This window comes from Manacus vitellinus, unplaced genomic scaffold, assembly GCF_001715985.3.
Source record: "Manacus vitellinus isolate BGI_N305 unplaced genomic scaffold, ASM171598v3 scaffold_0_pilon, whole genome shotgun sequence".
Classification (NCBI taxonomy): domain Eukaryota; kingdom Metazoa; phylum Chordata; class Aves; order Passeriformes; family Pipridae; genus Manacus; species Manacus vitellinus.
This window is the reverse complement of record NW_021938789.1, coordinates 3,518,243-3,539,986: the sequence shown is the minus strand read 5'-3', so window position 1 is coordinate 3,539,986 and position 21,744 is coordinate 3,518,243. Positions and strand designations below refer to the sequence as shown.

Sequence of the window (21,744 nt, the reverse complement as noted above, 5' to 3'; positions counted from 1 at the left end):
ACCAACAATGTTCAAGTGTAAAATACTGTCATCTAGCAATTCAACTGCTACCACATAAATCTAATTCCTTCATTAACATCGTGCGATTTCTAATCCCCAGAAATTCATGTCAATCTAGCAGTAGTTTTCTTTATCCATTGGAGCAAACAATGCAATCAGCCACTGCTGAGAGCCAAAGAGCACTGCTGAGATTGAGAGTCATTAGGAAGTTTCAAACATGACAAATGGCCACTTTTTCATCTGGTCACGAAACACAACAGTTATTTTTCTGTTTGTTTGAGAGGGTTGTTTGTTTTTAAATAAACCCAGCACTAATACCCCCTATGTATGCCTTTTGGCTGTTCCAATTTATTTTGGCCAATGCTTACTCTTACTGCAGTGCACAGCCAGGGGGACACTTGCAAAATACAGTTTGTATATAGAGGATCATTTTCTTGAGTTTGAGTTTGCTGACTTTTTTCCTTTTTTTAAAATACATTTTATCTTGCAGAATGAATATAAAGCAAAGCTTTTAAAGGTCACAGCAGTGCTATCTTGGTGAAGTTTTTAAAAAGTCCTTCAAAGTAAGGACTTTCCCAATCATCTTGCATAGTTACAAGGAACAGATCTTAAAGCAGCAGCTTTAGATAACTTTGTTCTTCTAATCTCTTTGGAAGTTCTTTTTTTCCCTTCATACCTGAGGTACAACAGCACAAAGCAAAATACACCACTACTAACTGCAGTAAAACTGCCTTTTTTGTGTACTCATCTTTCAAGGCTATCAATGTGCTTTACAGAATCACTATAATTACCTAGAAATGGCACACTTTCAGTCTTTTTAGGATACATTGCTGAAATCCATTGACTGGTGGAAGCACTGACAAAAAAACAGGAAAGACTCCACATTGCCATTGCCACGGGTGTTCTTTGCGTGAAGTTGGAGAGAGAGAGCATCACCCAGTCACGGACCATTGAGGACTGTCCAGTGCTATGTAGTGTCTGGAATACCTGCAAAATATTGTGTACAAGAATAAAGTCATGGGAAAAAGTTTAGTTTCTCTTTTAAAGGTTCTCTCCAGCTATAAAGCTCTGAGGTTCACAAACCAGATTCTTGGAGACAACTCTGAGTCCGAAGAATTTGTGAACTCATGACACATGTGCCAAACTGAAGTAATCACAGAGAAGTGCAAGACTTGTTTGGTGCCTGTTTTTACAGATCAAATGTGGTGAACACATGCACTCTCCAGTGATGCATGAGTCCAGTAAGTGCTGAAGAGCAAAACACACAGAAGCCCAACTGAGCCCACAGGGGTTTCACTGTTGGGTTCACAAGGTCAGATGACCTGGGATGGCTCCCTGAGATTGACAGTCTGATCAGAAATACTAATTTTCTCTTTATTTTCTCATTATCACTAATTGAACTGTATTGCTATGGGCTTTGGCTTCCAGGTGACATGGGGATTCTAGCCCTCTGTGCTGTCTGGAAGACAAACCTCACAGACATACAGCTCAGTCACTGCAACTGGTTTGTTAGATTTAATTAACAAAATTGGTATTTGCCCCTTAGACTGAACTGTTATTTGAAATTTCTGAGACATTTAAGAAGAAAAATATATATATCAATACTACCTTATAAACTACTGTTGCCATGAATTGTGGATATGGCTGTTGATTGGACAGAAATTCTCCAATAACTTTATTCATTACATCTTGTGGGGGAAAAAAATCATCAAGGAACTGTGGAAGGATCCGAGCCACTACTCTAGCTTCAAAAGGAAATCCCTTCCTGATCCTGAAAAATAATAAAAAAGAAAATATTTTATGATTGAATTCCAGTACGTATCTTGTTCCATTCCAGTTTAATTTGCAATAGAAAGAACATTTTACTTTCATCTGTACATAGGCAAGTTCTCAACACTGATGGATCCAAATCTTCATGTAATCTTAGTAACAGACTACTCAAAGAGGTCTATCAAAGCTATCAGAAGTTGTTACAGGTATGTCCTTCCCCCTACACTCCCCACTTTTTTTTTTAAATAGTCACATTTTTTGAAGGTCTGGAATTGCATGAGAGATGAGACTTAGCAATAGGAATGCTGAATAATCCAAACAAGAACAAGAAAGGACAGGGAGATCACTACTCCTAGGTATCAGAGAAAAGACCATTTATAAGGAGAATACTAATTTCCACTCATAACATCTTTGCATTTTTTATTCAAGTTCAGAATGACCAATACACCAAACAAGAAAAACAAGTTGTGCTGCTCTGTAAAGAGGGGAAAAGATATTCCAACTTACAGCCAATTTTGCTTAAATAACACTGATTGGAAAGTCTTTCTAATAAAGGCTGCATCTGTTGATATGTCAAGATTAAGTTACCATCATGTGATTCTTCCCTGCCAAAGTTAGTTTCTGCTTGTAGTATTCACATTTGTTTTGCTGCCTCTTCAGAGTAATATTTTCAAAGGCACTCAAGCACTGCTCTAGTTCTGTTCTCACAGAGTGCAGAAGTGAAACCCTCATCCAGCTTTTATGGAAAAACCACTGAACACTTGAAAAAATGTAAACCATTACCCACAAACTACTACACAAAATCTAACATGCTATACTCACTTAAGACAGCTTGAGATTGTCAGATCAAAACAGGGGTTTTGAAATGTTTCCTTTAATGAGTTCCATGTGAATACAGAAGTTTTACTGTACCCTTCCACTGCAATTACTTAACAGCCTTGGAAAGAGCAACCTCTGGGTGGGGGAAGGGGAAAAAAGTTTTAAACTCTTAGGGTGGTTTGAAAGATTATTTCCTGTAAACTGGATTTATATCCTTGATTATGTAGAAGACATCCTGAAAAGCTCTTAAGAGTTTGACCTGAAGGGAGCTGAAAATACATTTATGAAGTATTATGGTTTGTTCAACACACAGTATCAGTTAGGACATGTCTGTTTTTCATTTACATTCTTGTACATTTGTGCTGCCTTCAGCAATTCCATCAGTGTTATTGTGTATACTAGGAGGGTAACTGTTAAGCAATAGTAAGTAGAGAAACATCATTAATTAAATATGAGAACTGTCAAATAGAGAAGTGACCACACAGTGATGAACACAGTCATTTCCCTCCCAGTGCCCCACTTACATGTTTTATCCTCTTACCTATCAAAAAGGACAGACACTCGTTCCATAGCTACGATCACAGATTCACTGTCAGGAGCACCAGGATTTGCATCTGTGATACGACTGGGGCTGATTTTTTCCTTTCCTAAACCAAAACAATTTGTTACAAGTTCACCGTGAATGTTAAAATAAGACCCTTTTTACCCCTGGTAACAACCATAAACTAAAAAAAAATAGCACTGTTAGTAAGGCAGTCTCTCAGCACATGAAAAAGTGAATACCTGTGTACATGCAAGTCAGCATTAATCCAAGGGCTGCCATTGCTCTGTGGGGGCTCTGCACATTCACCCTGTCAACGCTCAGTTTAACCAGTGATTCACTATCCAGCCTAGAAAGTTGCTCTGAAAGGAGGAGTCGTTCTAATCCTCTCAGGACACAGTGATAAATAATGGATGGTGTTGATTCATCACTTCCAGACACCATGACTCCACACATCTGAAATAAAGCAAAAAGACAACTGCCTGGTTTTGAGGTGTATTTAGGTCATCTTCTAGCACCATACCACTGGAACTAGTATGGCTGGCATCAGGTATTAAGAAGAACTGATGAAGGTAAGCCCAAAAGCATACCTACACCACAGTAATCAAGTGTTAAAAGACTGCTAATTGGTGATCCCAGGTTACATGAACACCTGTGATTGGATGCATCACAACATACCTGGATAATTCCTGCAGAGAATTCAGGCCCTACATCAAGCGGGTAATTCTCAATCAAATAGAAAGCAGCTGCACACATTACCAAGATGTGCTGTTGGTTATGGATATTCACACAACTGTAAATAAGCAAAAACACCAGTGGTCACATCAAAGTCACCTAGGTCACAAACAGAGACACTATAAACAATTCCTAGAAACACAGTATTTTTGCACATTAAATTGATGCCATTTTTAAAATCCCAAAAAGTATCACCAAGATGCCATAAGAGAACACAGCTTATCATGAAAATCCAGGGCAATGCAAGAAATTGTCAGGCCACATAATCAGAAGTTATCATTGCCTGACCTGTTTAGGAGAAATAAACTTCATTACTGATCCTGCAAGTCCTACTCCATGAGTGTGCCTTTTGACAGAAAAATGAGGTTTAAGGAACACAATTTACCAAAGAGACAAAAGCCTGAACTATGTTTTCTCACCCTCAAGTATCATTTTGCTCTGTAAATTAAATGCAAAATTGGATGATGTTTTCAAAGAAAATACCAAAACCTGCTTGATACAACGGCCTGCTCTAAAATGTACTGACAACTGCAAACAGAGAGCCCCTTCACACAAACATGCAACAGTTTGGAGCCGGGGGGAAAGGGGGAAAGAGTCTTACTGTGCTACTCCTCTCAAATTGGAGAGCAGATACTCGCTGATAATTGGAATGAGTTGCTTTGCTGTCTCATCAAGCAAGTCACACTCAAGGATATAAAGAATTCCATGCAGAGCTCCAATCCGACTTGGCATATGGGTGCTTCTTAGGGTTGATTCCAGCAGTCGACTTACTGGTTCAGCCACAGCTTTATCCTAATACATCCAACAAGAGTATTCATTAGAAGTCAACACTGGTTCAAAATACTGGCAAGTCCTGTCATTTGGCAATACTTGGAACAAATTAAAGAGCAAAAAATAGGGCATGAACCAGAGCCTGGCTTAAAACTACTTTGAATCAAATGTCACAAGACTAATGCAATCAGATAAGAGATGATTTGCAGATTAGCTAGTAAATTGATGTTACTTTGTGAGTTGTTTCTTGAACACTTCCAGGGATGGTGACTCCACCGCTTGCATTCCAGTGCTTGACAACCCTTTCAGTGAAGAAATTCTTCCTAACAGCCAAAGCCCAGTCTAAACCTCTCCTAGCACAACTTGAGGCAAATTCCTCTTGGAATTAGCAGTCTGGGCAAAGAGGCCGACCCTCAACCTTGCTATAACCTTTCGGGAAGTTGTAGAGAGCAGTAAGGTCTCCCCTGAGCCTCCTTAGGCTCCATCTTTAGGGACATTGTTTAGTGATGGACTTGGCAGTCTTAGCAGTTAGACTCAATGATCTTAAGTGTCTTTTCCAACCTAAATGATTTTACAATTCTATGTTTAGTATTCAAACACCAAGCTGGTATCAGATACTTCGCTCCCCATTATTAAATTACAACAACTTACTGGCATATGCAAAATCTATTCTAAACTGTTAGTTTTGAAAAGTCTTTTTCTTACAATCTAAGTATTTAGTAGAAATTCTTTGCTTCACCTTGTCCTAAGATACAGGACACTTTTACAGTGTGTGCTCTCTTGTTGCTCTTTTTAAGTGGATTTTCTACATAACTGAGCACAGGACAAGTAACTCCTGATGGAATTAACTGGGTTTTTTTTACTCCTAGTAAGCTGTTGTATTCAGCTGTTTGCTTGTAAGAAGGTGCTATTAGTTCACTGAGTGGGAAATTACAGCCTAGTCAGAATAAGTTGAACTGTAAAACTTTCTGTATGTTTGCAATCACTTTCACAGCCTTCCCTTGAGCAGTCACTGCTACAATAGCTACTGGAAGTCCTATTCCAAAAGTCTTTCAAAACTTCTCTTATCACTATTACCCAGATAGCTTTGTATTAGTCTCAGAGTTTCTAGAAATGCTAACTTCTTCCAAAAGCATTTGTAATTATTTTTCCTAAATAATTCCACTCTGAAATGTCCATTGGAAAATACCTCTGGTCTACACATTAAAAAACAGAATGATGCAATGTAGGGAAGAGTGAGGGAAAGAAAAGGGATATCTGACTATCTGGCTACATATTCACTAAATGCAGTGTCCCAGCCTCCCATGAGATTACAGCCATTCATCTACAATACAAATCTAGCAAAAGCTGTTCCACAAGTCCTCAATTCTGGCCTGAAATGTGACAAATGAGGAGTCCAGGGCAAAGGCAACACTAAACTAAGTGAGACAAACCAAAAAGCACATTAAATTATGCTCAAACCTCAAAAAAATCTCAAGCCAAACCCCCTTTCTGTTTGCAATCTCTGAAAGCCCAGAATAATTATCCTATTACCTCTTACAGCTGTGCAGATCAGCTAAGGGGTATTCTTACAGACAAACCACTCTTACCAAGTACACCAGACTTTGCAGCAGAAGTTAAAGATGAATTACTCAGACACTCAGGAATTTGCAATAAACTTTCATGAGAATTTCTTACCATTCCCAGAACAGCAGCAGCTTTACAGGTAGCTGGTATCAAATACTGTACAAGAATCTCATCTTCTGATGGATGCACCTTTCTCAACTCTGTCAATGTTGTATACATCATCTCAAACTGATTCCTTTCTGTAAACAAGTCTGATACTGCCAGAAGCTGTACAGAAATTAAAACAGAATATAAAAAAGCTCATTAGCAGACAGCCAAAAATTGACTCTCCCTTCTGTTATAATTGCAAGCAAAAGATTCCTCCATTTATCTATTAAATGTGTAAATATTTATCTAAGTGTCTGAAATAGCTATCAACTGTTGTTGTCCAGAATTAATTCCACCATTCATTTTGGACAACAATTACCTCCAAATTGTCCCTTTTTTCCAAAAGGTTTACAAAATCAAATCCACTAAGTAATTCTGACAAATAAACAAACATTGCCATTTACAGTGTACTAAACCACTCCAAAACACTCAATGCATACTTTTTTTGCAAGGATAGTTTCATTTTAAGTCTTTTATGATAGTGAATAATGGCTATCGACACATTACACACCTGTGTTCTTTAGTTTTGCTTCTACACTTCAACAGTCAATTTAATTCTCTAATACCCTATTGTTTCACCTTCATTTTCTTACAAAGGATTAGGATAACAAAATCTTGTTTTAGCAAGCAGTCAAGTAAAATACTGATTATCATTAAGTAATGATAAAGTATTTGTAATGTAGCAGCAGAACATGAAATCCAGGTGCTTACAGAGCTTAAATCAGCATAATGTTGTAGTTGCTCAAATTATATTTCTGTACAGCCCATACAATAGCACTGCAGGAAAATTCAGTGTGTTCCATATATTAAAAGATGCTGTATAAAAGCTGCTTAGCTCCAAATACTTGGTAACATATACTCAATTATGACTGTGAATAATAATTTGGACTTACTGATCGAACCACTTCACTGATCAAAATAACTGGTGTTCTCTTGCTAGGGTTTGATGGCAATATCCACTGACTGTACAGTTCAAGCAAGAACTGAGAGCAAGAATGTATATCTACACCAGCCCTGTGTTTCCTGCAAGGCACAATAAACAAGTGTTAAAATGGCTATTCTTAGGTCCTGCTAAAATACTTGATTTGAAATAATACAGTTATTTACCAGCACCCAATTTATAAAGCCAGCTTATTGAACTCAACATGAAGAGATAAAAGATTATTAATAAGTCAAAGGAAAGAAAAGACACGAAAAAAATAAGACCTGGTGTTTATAGGAGAGGTTGGTGGAGAGGAAGGAGCAGGCACGTCATTCTCATCTTCTTCATCCTCACCCCACTCTTCTTCTCTCAGTGGAGTGATATTATTTCCCAACCATATGGAGTGTATAGAGACCTTGCAACATAAAAAAGAGAAAAACAAATAACAAAGAAGCACATTTAACACCCCCACAGTCAGAGCAGAAAAATCTTAAAGCCTGATACATTTTTCCTTTAAATGACAGGCAACACACAGTATTCTGGCTGAGAAGAGACACCCAGTTATGATCTACCTACCCTGCATCACTCAGAGCTCTTAGTTTCTATTGGACATTAAACAATCACTCAACTAATTTTTCACAAACTGGCAGAAATATAATAAAAGTCAAGTTCAAAGTTGAGCTTTTAACAAACCTGTCCCAGTTTATAATCCATATCTCCTATTTCTCGTTCAGTATTGATCTGCAGTAAGAGTTTTTCATGGCTGATAAGAGCACCTACAACAAAACACAAGATGAATTCTTTTAGAAGTGCATAACAAAGTAGATGTGAAAATGGCTTCATTTTCTACAAACTGGATTTCAAATAAATTTTCCTAAGAGTATCTTTTCCACTTCTTATATGTAAAAGAAATTCACTCATCCCTTCCCCTCCCCACACAAGAACTTACCTGTAGTAGCAGGAGAAAGTGATGGAACAGGGTCCCAAGCTTGGTATAAGTGATGAGTAGCAATATTATCTCTCTTGGATACCATTGCTTGGATTTCCTGTTCGACAATTCCCCTGATAACACTTAGCTTCCTCCCAAACCTGAAAGGCCAATAGAAATCAATTTAAGCAGATTTTTCCTTTAACATGTTTGTGCAAGTCTGACTGGTTTACTCTGCAATGTTATGTGCCTGTGCTTTTTTCCATTATCAGGGATGCTAAAACTGAAAAGTGTTAGGAAATACATTCTGCACACTGTTTGCTAGATTTTAATAAGAAATTATCTTTTTCAGATGGTCTTTTAACTCAGCAGGTTCATGATGCTCAGTCCATGTAACTTCTTTGTAAACAGATCCATCTATATATACTCTTGCTTAGAAAATAGAGTATACATATTTTTGCTGCAGCTTGACTAAGCAATTGTAATTATGTGTTAATCACAAATTGTATGCATTTGAAAACAAGTAAAAAACATACCTTGTGTCCAGAGCTTTTAAAGCTTTGTTGCGGGGCTGCTGTTCCAAACAACTGACTGCTGGATTGCCTGCAACAGGTATTGTCATTGCACTCAGCACCAGGGAGGTTATGGCTTGTACTGCAAGAACATTAATTTGGGTCCTCTCTGTATCTTCCTGTAAAATGAACTCACTGTGATTTGAATTGTACAAAAAAACCCAAAACAACCAGCCAAACAAAAAACCCAAAAGCCCTGAATATCAGTTTGTCACCTTTCACTAAATTACCATTAATCAGCCTGACATCTAGTCTTCTTCCCATCCAGAAATCTATCTGACAGAAACAGTGCACACAAAGCACTGACTGCAGCAGTAACACATCCTTCCATCTCATCAGCCACTCTGCATGCATTCTGTCTTATCCCAACAGCATTGAAACCTCAAGATGTCCATTTTCAAGTGTTTAGCTTCTTTCTTTGCAGCTACCCATTAGTTACTTGGTGAAACAAAGCATCAGACCACAAAAGAGACTGTAAAATGGTAACAAATGTTCAACTTAAAAAAACCCTGCAACAACCTCCTTTCAGGTAGTTGTGGAGATCATTAAGGTTCCCCTTCAGCCTCCTCCCAACTAAACACTCCCAGCTCCCTCAGCTGCTCTTCATAAGACGTGCTCTAGACCTTTCACCAGCTTTGTTGTCCTTCTTTGGACATGAATATTTTGGTATAGAAATTGGTATATAAATACATAAATACATATATTTTGGTACATAAATTGGACATGAATTTTGCTATAAATTCCTTCAGCTCTGATCCCTAAATGCCCTCCACTGAATTTTGAACGCTTTCCTGAGTTAGAAGCCCAAATATCTAATATACAGTCTACAACTGGGAGCGAGACACATCTCCAGGTCAGTTAATTTCTAGTCAAGAATCTTAGAAAAAAAATCTTACCAAAGAAACTCCCCTTGAAGTTTGATTATTAGATAGCACAGGTAATTGCAGTAATACATATTAGTTACAGTCAACTAGTATATTTCCTAAAGGCACAGTTCTCTCACACATTGTCTCTCTCAAAGTTTTTAGAGATCCTTTTGTGCCTAAAGCCAAACATCTAATCAAGCAAACTTTGAACTGTGTTGAATGATGTACTAATATAGGGTTGAAACAGCTTTTTTTCCAAACTCTTTACATGCTTGCAGAAGCTTTAAGCCATAAGATGGATGTGTCTGAACTCACAGGGAAATGAAGAGAAGGAAATACAAAACAGAAAAAAAGTCTTAGTTTCAGTCGCTTCTTTTCTGCTCTACAGTTTTATTAGTAGAAACATTGTTCTTAGTTTAAGTAAAATTTAAGTTAAAAAAACTCAGTGAAAGACATTACCTCTTGCTGGTTCTCCTCTTGATCCATTACAATAGGCTGAGTTACAAGCACACCAAGCAAAGTAGCCCAAGTCTCTTCAAACTGAGTACGGCTGATCCATCCTATGGAAACACCCAGAGACAGCCATTTATGTCAGTACAAATGTAAGCATGAAACAGCATTAAAAAAATGGGACATCATTTCCATAGGTTTAGTTTCATACCATTTCCTACTGGATTTGGCATTTTTGTAATGGGACAGGCTCCCCAGGGAAGTGGTCAAAGCACCAAGCCTGACAGAGTTCAAGAAGCTTTTGGACAATGCTCTCAGGCACATGGTGGGATTCCTGGGGATGGTCCTGTGCAGGGATAACAGTTGGACTCGATGATCCTTGTGGGTCTCTTCCAACTCAGCATATTCTGTGATTCTGTGTTATCACTAGAGCTGAGATTTAAACTGTTCTACTTTTGAAAGCGATGAAGTCCTTAGAAGGGAGTTCTGCACGTTACGATTACTATTTAAAAGGTCCTGTTCAGTAAGTGCTTATAGGCATTTAAATATTACTTTATTGTCCAATTGTCAAAGCAGTGAGATCTATCAGGTTTTCACAACACAAAAAATAATCCAGAAACTCGGCCAATTCTCACAGAAAATAAAGTCATGGAGAAACCCATAACAATCCAAGGAATCTTCATGCCCCAAAAGCAAAATGACCAAGTTGCCTAGAAATAGTCCATTAAAATTAAAGCACTTTTTAAAGTTTTCCCAACCAGATTTTTACCTATAAAAGACTGCAGAGGGTTCCTGAATAATACTTTGCAGTTTATAGCAATGATATCTATACACAATCAAAAATGAGAATGGTATCTTAGACATTACAGTGATCAAAGTGCTACACCACAAATCAGTAAAATATTAACCCATAAACTGGGGGGAGGGATGAATAGATGGACCCAAAAACCACAAAGACTTTCTGTAAGCATATGGAAAATTTGATGCATAATCCTTGACAGTCCCATCTGTTGACAAAGACATGAACTTTTAAGCCATACCGCTCTCGTTCGGCAAATCTTAACATATCCAGAAGCTTTAAAGTGACATCATCTCATTTTAAATGTTGAGAGTTTGGCACTAAATTCTATTTATATACTAAATTCTATTTATATTAATAGAAAAAAGTGGGGGGAAGCAAAATATTCTCAAACATATGGCCAAGTGTATGCTCCAGAAAACAAGTGGCCATTCTGCAAGAGCACCTTGAAATTATCTCCCGAAGTTGGACTCGTTTTTGGCTTTATTTCTATAATTTATTCTCTGCATTGAACAAAATATAAGAATTACTGCAGCACAATTACTAAATTGCTCTGAAATACAGTATCTGTCTCCCACATAAGCAACAAAAGTAAGCAAACAGTACTAGATACAGTTTTTCAGTAACTTCACAACACAGGTAAATGCCCAATAAGAACCAAGTGTATTAATTTTTAATTTTGTACATACCAAGTGTATTAATGCGATAGATGAACTCCTTAAAGATTTCTTTTTCTTGAAGAAATTCTACTGGGATTTCAGGAAAAACTGTGCCAAAGTCACCTGCAGGCTTTGGTGACCAGCCTAATTTCCACACCTAAAGAAATATAATAAAAGTTTAATTATACAAACCAGATATAGTATTTACATGACAGCTCTAAATATATAAGTACCATTCAAAAGCAACAAGATATCAGTAAATAAAGTAATTCTCCAAATACAAAAATACTTTGAGAAAGTTTGAACATCTAATACAGCTTTTATGTATTTTACACTGCATTTTTAATTTTAGGGGGTTTTTCAGCATATTTGTCACAGTTAATTAACTACTCAGTCTTATCGTCTAAACTGGGACATAAAATTAATAAGTTCCTGTCACATATTTCAGTTTAGAATTTAGATGCCAGGTGACTCTTAGATTGTGCAGATATTCTGAAAGGGAATTCAGGGAAAATAGTTCACATACTACCGACACCTGAGAAAGCACAGAGTGCCCACAAGAGTGGGCAAAAAATTCTCAGTCAAGAAAAATATCTTTTGACATCTCTTCAAAAACAGAGAAAGGCCTGAGAAATGGCCTTGCACATATCAGGAAACTCCCTTTTGCTCTACCTAATAAGCATGTTTCCAGTAATGGTTTTGAAGATTACTAAAACAAAGTCATTTCACAGTAGTAACAATACATGGAGGTAATCACAAGATGTTCTCAAATCCACATTACGTAAGCCAAAAGACCCAAGATGACTTAGGAAAGAATGGTAAAACCAATCCAAAAGTATTTGCATGCAATACAGGGTATAGTACCACACACAAATACCTGAATCAGTTCAGACACCTCAGCACCATTGCATCATTGTGGTGCTTAGCAAGACAGAAAATGTTGTGTGTTAAAAAAGGTATTAGTGTAGATTTTGCACTTCTTCCAGGTTAAGTAATACCACCAAGCAGTATGAAATATAAGCCCTAACAAAGCATCCAATTCTTGCTCTTTCTTTCTTAAACTACCAGCTAGATAATTTTTCACCTAAGGAGCATCTACACTCCCTGCTAATCAAATCTGTGAATCTAACCTGAACTCTTATTTGATATCTTTACAACGTTGCAACTCAGTGTTCAAAAAGGCAAACTGGTTGATCAAACTAACTTAAGGTTGAAGTCCTACTGATGCAGAACTTGAGATGCAGCACCCATGTTTGGTTTTCAAAAAGTTTTTCAATAACTTTGAAAGTCCTGAAAACAAAGCATCATAAACATACCAAGGGAGGTACTCTTGTGTAACTGTTCACTAGAGGCAGCCTTGCTAAACTGATGATGATGTTCTTGAGGACAGGAGTAAGAAAGGCAGGGATACTGCTGTTTCTTTTGTGCCCCAGTGACAAGACAGTCTGCAAGCATTCCACCATCTCAGCTATCATTTCACATGCTGCAGTAATGTGCTTGGTTTCTTTGTAGGGAGAGAAAGAAATTCAGTTTTACGAATCTATTCAAAAGACATGATTTTTTTAAAAAGATAGAAAAACAAAAGAATTCTTAATAAAAGAGTATGCCAACTAAAAAGAACAAAACCACAACCATGACACATAAAAAGAAATATTCTAGGACATTTCAGCTAGTTGATGAGTAGTCCTATAACCCTCCCTGCAATGGCCTGCATTGTTTGCCAGTCTCAGAGCTGGAGATCACCAGTACCTGAGATCTGTCAGCAGAGCAGCTCCCTTGCCAACCCCAGCAAGAATAGGCCACACTGAATAGAGTATTGATGTGAATTTAAAGTGACCAAACGACTCTGTTTTATGAGAAAACAGTCTCATAGCTGGCTCTATGCTAAACCTGAACAGCAGATAATTTCTGTAGATGGAAGTGATATCTTACTATACCAGCACAGCTGGATATGGAGGACACTGCTGTCCACACACAGAGTAGACCTGACCTTCACCTCAACATAGTTGCTCCCATGCTGTACAAGGGCAGATAATTAATCTGCCATTCTTCAGAAGAAATATTAACAATTCTACCTCTCCCACACAAAATTTTAAAATCCCACAACACTTTGAAAACCTCAGTCTGTAGTATGCTGCACAGCTAACAATTCCCCAAAGGAAACAGTTGCATTAATGTTTACCTTCCAAGGAAAAGCAACTGTACCTGTCAAAAATATGTCAACCTATATTTAATAGGCATTTACCAAATACAAATAAAGTCTCAGATGAACTCACATTGTTAAAAATAATAGTAATGGAAAGGGTACCTTCAAATATTTCTTCAGTGAAAGTTTAAGGTAAAGTGGAATTCACCATTTACTTACTCGGTACATTTGAATCAACTTCACCATCACTTAAAGGGTTTGAAGTATTCTTCTTTCTTTCAGGACTAAGAAGTTGATTACCAGGTTCCACAGCAACTGAATTTGAGAAAAATATTTGAAAGATACAGCTATTGCATACTTCATATTTAATTTTTCTAATCAACACCACATAGTAATCAAATGTTTAACATATCCAAGGCATCTGCCATGTTCAAAAGTAAACACAAAACTTTAAATGAGAAATCAAAGTAGTAAAAAATAAATCTGTCAAACAAATAATTAATAAGGACTCAAAGGAAATATTCCAGATCCTCACCCAGCATTTGATAGCAATGACTGATAATTTATTAATAAAATTTTCTCCTAGCTGTTCAAACTGCACTCACCTGCTTCTATGATAAATCTAATGCAATTAATTAAGGAGCAAGCATATGTTGCATGAGCTGCAGAAGCCAGCAAATTCCAGAGACTAGGCTGCTGTAGTGTCAGACAGCAACAATCCAGACCAGCTTGAAGATCTACACTTAATGGAATCTGGTCATGCATTAAATGCCATGATAGTGCCTGTGTAAAAATAGAAGTTTCCCATTAATAGTAAATTTTCACAACAGAACAACTTCTAACCAAAGGTAATTTTTTGTTAACTCAGCAAAATGTAAAGTTTTATTAGCAAATAGTATGGATTTTTTTCCTGAGAGAAGATTACAAGAAAATTATGACCATTATATACTGTTTATTCAGTGTCCCAAATATCAGTGCAGAGCCCATTCTCCCAAATGCCAAGGTCATTCCATCAACCTCTCCTTGTAAAAAGCTGCTCTTGTCCCATAAGCCAAATGTGATTTACTAGCACAGGTCAAAGACCAATGAAGAAATTTCTACAATTAAGACAAAAAAATCGCCCACATCAAAAGTTACTCAGTGGTTATCAGTTTAAGACAAAGTTATTCCCTCTCCCAACATTCCATCACATCTTCAGTTATGCTGTAGTTTCTTACCTCTATTGACATCACTACAAATTTCAGGATATCATCCTCTTTGTCAGGAGGAACACGGAGACCAACTGGTAGTTTTGAGAGTAACAACAAATACTGAGCCAGTGCACGACAAAGTGTCATCATAGACTGATACAGCACCTCATCTCCTATAAAATAAGACTGGATGAAATCTAGCAGTTTGAATTTTTTCCCTTCAATAAATGCTTTTCAGAATTATTTCATAAGCACTTTTATGCCAGATATCTTGGTATTTTTAAATAGCAAGTTCATGTATTGACAACACATCGGTAAAGTACCTTTGCTGTGGAGAGAATAAACTTTAAAAGACCATTATTTCTATTACCAAAGATATCGCTTAGTTTTTTCCAGTAGGCTGATGGCTCAGGTGGCAATAGTGGTTGAAAAACCTGGTGGTTGGCAGGAAGGTTTTGTACAGCAGAAGACACATGATCCAGAGTTACCCTCCGAGCTGTTTCAAAGAGGCTACTCTTCTGGTCCCTTGAGATTTCATTCATGCCAAGGCTTAAACAAGGTGCTAACAAGCTTAGGTTGAATTCCTGAAATCAAAGAGTAAATAAAAAGAAATTGCTGGCATACTAATATGGTGGTAAATTGAGTTTAGCAATTAACTTACTATTATGACCTCTGCTCTATTGTGGTGTAACAACACCACAGTTAAGCCCACATGGGTTCCACATTTAAATTCCAACCAGAACCATACTGGAAAAGAAAATGCTTATTCCAGATTTTCAGGACACTGTGTGAAAAAAGCTTAAGGACAGCATATACACAAGGAATCTTCAAGTAATAAGCTTTCAAACCAACAAGTCAAACATCTTTTTAAGATTTCCCCACTATTATTTCTGCATACCAGCAGCAAATGTAACATAGAGAATTTGAAAAAAATATGTTCTTAGAAAAAAAAGCAACAGATACAAGCTCTCCTTTATGCCAGATTCAGTATATGTGGCCTGTTACTGGCACACTGCAAGTCATCTAGCATAGATTTTGAAAAGGTTATAGAAAAACAGATGGACTGTATGGCAAAACAAGAAGATTATGTAAAATGGTAACACAGGATTATTGTGATTGCAATACGTAAAGGAACCTTTACTTCCACTCTATACATCCAACCTGTACTACTAGAAAGATAACTATTAGCAATATTGCTAGACACAGATATCTACTGTGTTACACAAATAGCTACTATTTTAGCTTCCCAAATTAATTACAAGTATTATATAAATTTGAAGTATTTACATTTAAGAATGTAACCACTTAAGAATGTAATCTATTAATACTATCAGTATGAACACAGGAACTAATTACATCCTCTTCATCTGACAAAGAAATTACCTTGCTGGTCATGAAGGAGTTCAGGTCAGGCTGAGGAATCCTATTTACCAGCTCTGCGCCTTCCAGCAGTGCTGAGTCAGATCTGATGCAACACTGTGACCTCACTAGTGACACATACCAGTCCTTTAATAATTAAAAAAGGAAATTTATTACATATTTGTTTTCAGAAAATAAGACAGTTCATGGAGGCAAGAGGAGAACTGCTCATTAGCACTGAATGTCTGTTTAGGCTACAGTAGGCTAAATTAAATTAATGTAAAAAAACCTCAATGAAAAAAGCAAAGGAAAACAAACAACTGTTGAATGGAAATGGAACATCTCAAACTAGACCAACAGGTATTCACTTATAAGTTGTCTATTTCCATAAAGTACGGAAAGGAAATGAGGAAAAATGAATCTTTATATATAGTGCAGGTGTATGTATTAAGATCCTAAAGCTGAGGAGACTATCTGGAAAGAAGCATGGAATACTCAGTAGTCACACAAACATAACAGTAATGGCAAAAACCCAATACTATAACCAAAGAAAAGTTTTCAGATTCAAATAAACCCACAGATGAAGATAACATCTATCTTTTAACAATCCCTGGAATAAATTAAGACCTTGCATGACTGCAAATTTACTCCATTACTAGTTTTCTTTATCATAACTGGACAACCTAAAATTGTTGATATTAATTAGAACACATCTAAGCCTGTCAGAGTTCAAGAAGCATCTGGACAATGCTCTTAGTCATATGATTTAGTTTTAGGTAGTCCTGGGAGAAGCAGGGAGTTGAACTCATTGATCTTCATGAGTCCCTTCCAACTTCAGATATTCTATGATTCTGTGAACTATGTAGAGGTTGTGGAGGAAGCACACAAAAACTACTTCCTTTGCGCAGATTTTCAGGGATGGTGGAATTAGATTTTTTGGTTAATATGAAGACAGAAGGCTACAGGACATTTTCTCCTGCTGTCCAAGTAGCTCTCAATCTCTCCCCTAAGCCAGTGGGTTCCTCGAGTGGTTATCAGAATTGTCCAAACTGTCAGCTAATCAAATAATTTTTTCCATCTCAGCTACATATGTTTCCTATCGCCATGTATCACTGTAGAACATGGAGGAATGAAAAGGAGAAATTATCTGTGCCATGGGACAAACTAGAAAAAAGGAAGGCACAGGCCCCAAAGATTTGCTCTTAGCCCCCCACCCCTCTTGGAAATACAGACAGAAATGAAAGACAGAAACAGCTAAATATTTGAGATGGTTCTCTGAAATTAATTTAAAGCTGAGAAGGGAAAAGTAATGGACAAGTAATGATTAATTTTCAAGAGCCAACCAACAACTTTCAGCAAATTAATAAAATTAATCACTGTAGTAAACACATAAAAACCCCCAGATTATTTATCTGTCTCTACTAAATCTTTCCGTTAAAGTCAGGCAAAGAAACCAAATTTGGTAAATTTTTCACAGCACTGTCAATATAACAAACATCTATGCAAGTGCTAATTATCCACCCTAAGTTCAACAGTCAGCCAACACATATGAAATTAATCACTGATCTATATTTGAGATACACTGACAATCCTGAGAGCATTAACTGCACAGTAAAAATAAGATGCATTTATATATTCTGCAATTTTAGTGACTCTTTCTAAACATAATCTTACTTTGTCTAGAATTACATTCTCTAAAGCTGGTTGGTCTTCTCCATCTAACGGGTGTGAGGTAACCAGAGGTGAAGGACTAGTTGTGTCTGGTGCTACCATAAGACGAAACCTATCCAAGAGCGAGTAAAGTCTTTGGTGTCTGAAAACAGAAGAACACATCAGCAGAGAACTAACTCAGTTTTGTAAATCATTTAAAAACACAAAGACATCCAGTGAGTCAACTCCAATCCCAGGAGAGAAAAGCAGTAGGGTCTTAAGTTTTTGATGGATAAATGCAGTCATAGGATGCAAAACTGCAAGTTTCTCCAGATATCAGTGGCCAAAACAAATTAACTCAGCACCACCAACAGTAAAGATTTAAATTTAATTTAGTTTTAGAATTCGTACAATACTTAAGTGTGAAATACAAGCTGTTCAGTTTCTTTATGTAGCAAATCTTTTTAATGAGTAAGAAGAATCAAAGTTAGTGTACAGATTATTTGTTTGCAGGCAAATACATTCTAAAAGATACTAATGAAGAATCCGCTAAAACCATACTTTTATTTTCAAATATATTAAGAATTCCAGTTTTTGGATTTATGTCAGTGTCAGGGATTTTTTTTGGGGGGGGGTAAGGGTTCTTTCGTTTGGTTGTTTTGTTGTTTTTTTTTTAATTCCACTACTGCTATCAAGAACTTGTACAAACTAATTTTTTTGGAGTTTTTTTTAAAAATTCAAATGTGATGTTACCTATGATGGCATGTTACTATTGATCTACTGCAGTCTTGGGTTTTAGGTTCTTTCTCCCTACTTATTTCTCATTTCAGTCAACAGACATTAACTTCAAACATCAATGACAACAAAAGTAGTAAATTAAGATCTTTCCAACATCAAATAAAGTTTTTTCAAAAACTGAATAATTTGCTCCTTTTTCTAAAAGCAGTCTGGGGAAAAACAAAACCAAACCAAACCAACAAAAACCAATCCCACCTAGCCTGGACTCACAATATTCTACAAAAGTTTGAAAAAAATAAAGTTGGTTTTACTAATACAGATTTTTGTCAAGAAATTACTTTGAGATTGTTGCTTCTCAAAAGTTAAATACTGAGTGGGATGCAGGACAGAGAATTTGATGATATCACGCCTTTAGCTTGCTGCAATTCTTAAGTTTATTGCAAATTCAACACAGCAAACACAACTGCCCCTCTGCCAGAATATGCCAGCATCTTATGAGAGGCTTTACTCCTATTTTACCTCCAAAAAAGACCCACTATCTGATCTTTAAAAAAACTCCCAAATGTAGGAAAACAGGAGTTAACACAATTAGTACTAAAATATTATTTAGTTTGACACTGTAACACATACTGGTATTATTGGTATTATTTACCTTGTTGCTAATCCACTGTTTTGAAGGTACTCCTGAATTCTATCAAGTTCTTCAACTGGTAACTGAGCAATGCTGTTCTATAGGAAAGAGTCACAAGAATTTGACAGAAATATGTAAAATCCCCACAGATACTTTTAACAGATTAAGAAAGTTATAGGTAGATAAAGTGAAAAGTAAACATTCATGTATCCGTATATTAAATTTAAAAATTCCTTTCCAGTGAAATCACTTTGACATCATATTTTGGTTTACTCTAAATCATCACATTTGATTATATTGCTGGCACTGCCCAATGTTGTTTAGAAGAATGGATTTGTCTTTACCTGCAAAGTTGCAGCCAGAAGCATTTCCACCCGCCGACAAGCCAGAGTGTCGACCATGCGGGCGAGCACCCGGAACGGGGTGCACAGGAGCTTATCCACATACAGGGTCAGGACAGCCCCAGACTGGCTGAGATGTATTCCCTCCAAGCACTGCAAAGTCTTCTTCAGAGTTGTGGGCTAGGTGTTGAAACAAAACAAAACACAAAACCAGAAAAAAAAAAAAAAGGCAATCAATCGGAACACAAAGATCTTGAAGTGAAAGGCATTTACAAAAAACTAGAGCAGACAACTAGCTGGTCATTATTATTATCGATATGTTAATAGGTTTGAGTTACTGGTTATTTAATTAATATGAACACTAAGTTGTTTGATGTGTAACTGTAAAAGTGCACTCTCACAAAGAAAAGTAGGGAGCAAAACTTTTAGGGAAAAAAGCTAGAGACTTCAGTGAAATTGCAAAAAGCTTTGAAAATGGTGAGAAGCTTCAACTCTTGCTGGAAGAAGGCAGGAACATGAGAATAGTCAAGACAAGAGATGCACAGGAATCCAGAGAAGCATTAGGGATTTCTTGAGCACATGTTCAGTCATAAAAACAGCAACAGCTACACATGATTAAAAGGGGTTGCAAAGAATTTTTAAAATTTCTTTTATTTTTTAAAATATGAGCACCAATTCAGCACTAATAATCTAAAGGAAAAAAAGTCTGACTCATGAAGTCAGTCTTGTTTTAGAGCAGGTTGTAAATATCAGACATTTTTATTTTACTGTCTTTTCTGATATTCACAAAACATCTCACAGAATGACTACACCTTCCATTCAAACTTATTTATTTTAGTTAATTTGACTGATTCTCAAATACTGAAGCCCAGATTAATCCTATGTAACTTGAAAGTGTTTTACTCACATGCCTAAAGCACTAATACATTTGCACTAGATAGGCAGAGACAATGGGAAGAGATAGGAAACATCACTGAGGCCACTCAGGCTGTAGGTGGCATCTTCCACAATTAACTCTAGAGAAAGTCCAGCAAATTACATTTCCTACCTAGTGAGCTCCCAAGATTAAGAGGGATGCATACAATCTTTTATATCCCTATAAAACATCATTCGCTCCTTTTAAATTGAAACCAAAATAATCAAGAGAAATCATACCCTGAATTTCTTGGTGATTTTCCCTCACCAAGAGTCTACAATTTTTGGGACAGATCAATGGGCAAGGTAGGAGCTTGCAAATCATTTTCATATTCTCAGAGCCTATGAAGACAGACTGATTCATACTCTTGCCTCTATAGTTTGTTATTTATATTACCAAGGTACTGAAATACTGAAATCAGAGGCGAAAGTTACAGCTTTCATTTACTCTTCAGGTATTGATTACGTGGGGTAATAGCCAGAAAGGAAGAAAAGTAACTTAACCATCTCCACTTGAATTCATAGATTGGATGGACTGGAACACATCTGACACTGATACTGCTAATATAAGGTTTGCTGTTTGCATTTTAAACAAGTGACTTTAAAAATAAAATTAGGAGTCAATAAGTGACCCAAAAATGTCAGACTTCGCGTACTTACCAGTTAAACTTATGCTGAAATGTAAGCAACTTTATTCTTTACAAAAAGTCTATCTAGATAAACTTACAGCTGCAAGATTCTCACACCGTGACTGAATGGCCTGGATGAAGAGACCACTGGCTGCTGAATTCCTGTGAACAGCACTAATAAAGTCTTGTACTGGAGGCTCATGGGACAGATTAATCAAGTCTTGAACATGATTCACAATAAGCCAGGTCAGATGTTCTGAATCATGTAGATTTTGACACTAAAGGGGAAAAATTAAAATTTGATTCCAGTAACACCAATGTTAAAACTTAATTACTAAATATGACACAACATGAAGTTTCTCATATATAATTCTGACAGCTACTTCGAAATAATGACATAAAGTGTCTATATTTTAATATCACCATCATTATTTTTACATGACAAATTTTCCAAATGCTTTTGATCTTGTTGCAAATTTAGATATTTATAATGAACGTGCAAATTATTTTTTTAAAAACACTAAAAACCCAGGTTAGAAACAAGTAAATTGAGAAGGTCAATTCAAAGATGTTGCTTTTAATGAAATGTTGTTTGAAATA

General features: G+C 36.6%; 1 protein-coding gene across 1 annotated transcript in view; it reads right to left on the bottom strand.

Annotated features, from left to right (window-relative positions):
• Positions 1–21,744, bottom strand: part of HTT (huntingtin) — a 79,220-nt gene that overhangs the window by 5,099 nt on the left and 52,377 nt on the right. The window contains exons 43-66 of the mRNA XM_029961741.1: positions 21,243–21,422; positions 19,604–19,780; positions 19,281–19,357; positions 17,915–18,053; positions 16,265–16,387; positions 15,252–15,465; positions 14,909–15,054; positions 14,297–14,474; positions 13,911–14,006; positions 12,862–13,049; positions 11,576–11,702; positions 10,097–10,197; positions 8,736–8,890; positions 8,221–8,360; positions 7,965–8,047; positions 7,556–7,686; positions 7,243–7,372; positions 6,314–6,469; positions 4,467–4,657; positions 3,809–3,923; positions 3,373–3,586; positions 3,131–3,236; positions 1,609–1,771; positions 827–987 (exon numbers count right to left, since the gene is read on the bottom strand). Of these exons, the coding sequence (XP_029817601.1) occupies positions 827–987; positions 1,609–1,771; positions 3,131–3,236; positions 3,373–3,586; positions 3,809–3,923; positions 4,467–4,657; positions 6,314–6,469; positions 7,243–7,372; positions 7,556–7,686; positions 7,965–8,047; positions 8,221–8,360; positions 8,736–8,890; positions 10,097–10,197; positions 11,576–11,702; positions 12,862–13,049; positions 13,911–14,006; positions 14,297–14,474; positions 14,909–15,054; positions 15,252–15,465; positions 16,265–16,387; positions 17,915–18,053; positions 19,281–19,357; positions 19,604–19,780; positions 21,243–21,422 (3,491 nt within the window). The remainder of the gene's footprint in view (positions 1–826; positions 988–1,608; positions 1,772–3,130; positions 3,237–3,372; positions 3,587–3,808; positions 3,924–4,466; positions 4,658–6,313; positions 6,470–7,242; positions 7,373–7,555; positions 7,687–7,964; positions 8,048–8,220; positions 8,361–8,735; positions 8,891–10,096; positions 10,198–11,575; positions 11,703–12,861; positions 13,050–13,910; positions 14,007–14,296; positions 14,475–14,908; positions 15,055–15,251; positions 15,466–16,264; positions 16,388–17,914; positions 18,054–19,280; positions 19,358–19,603; positions 19,781–21,242; positions 21,423–21,744) is intronic.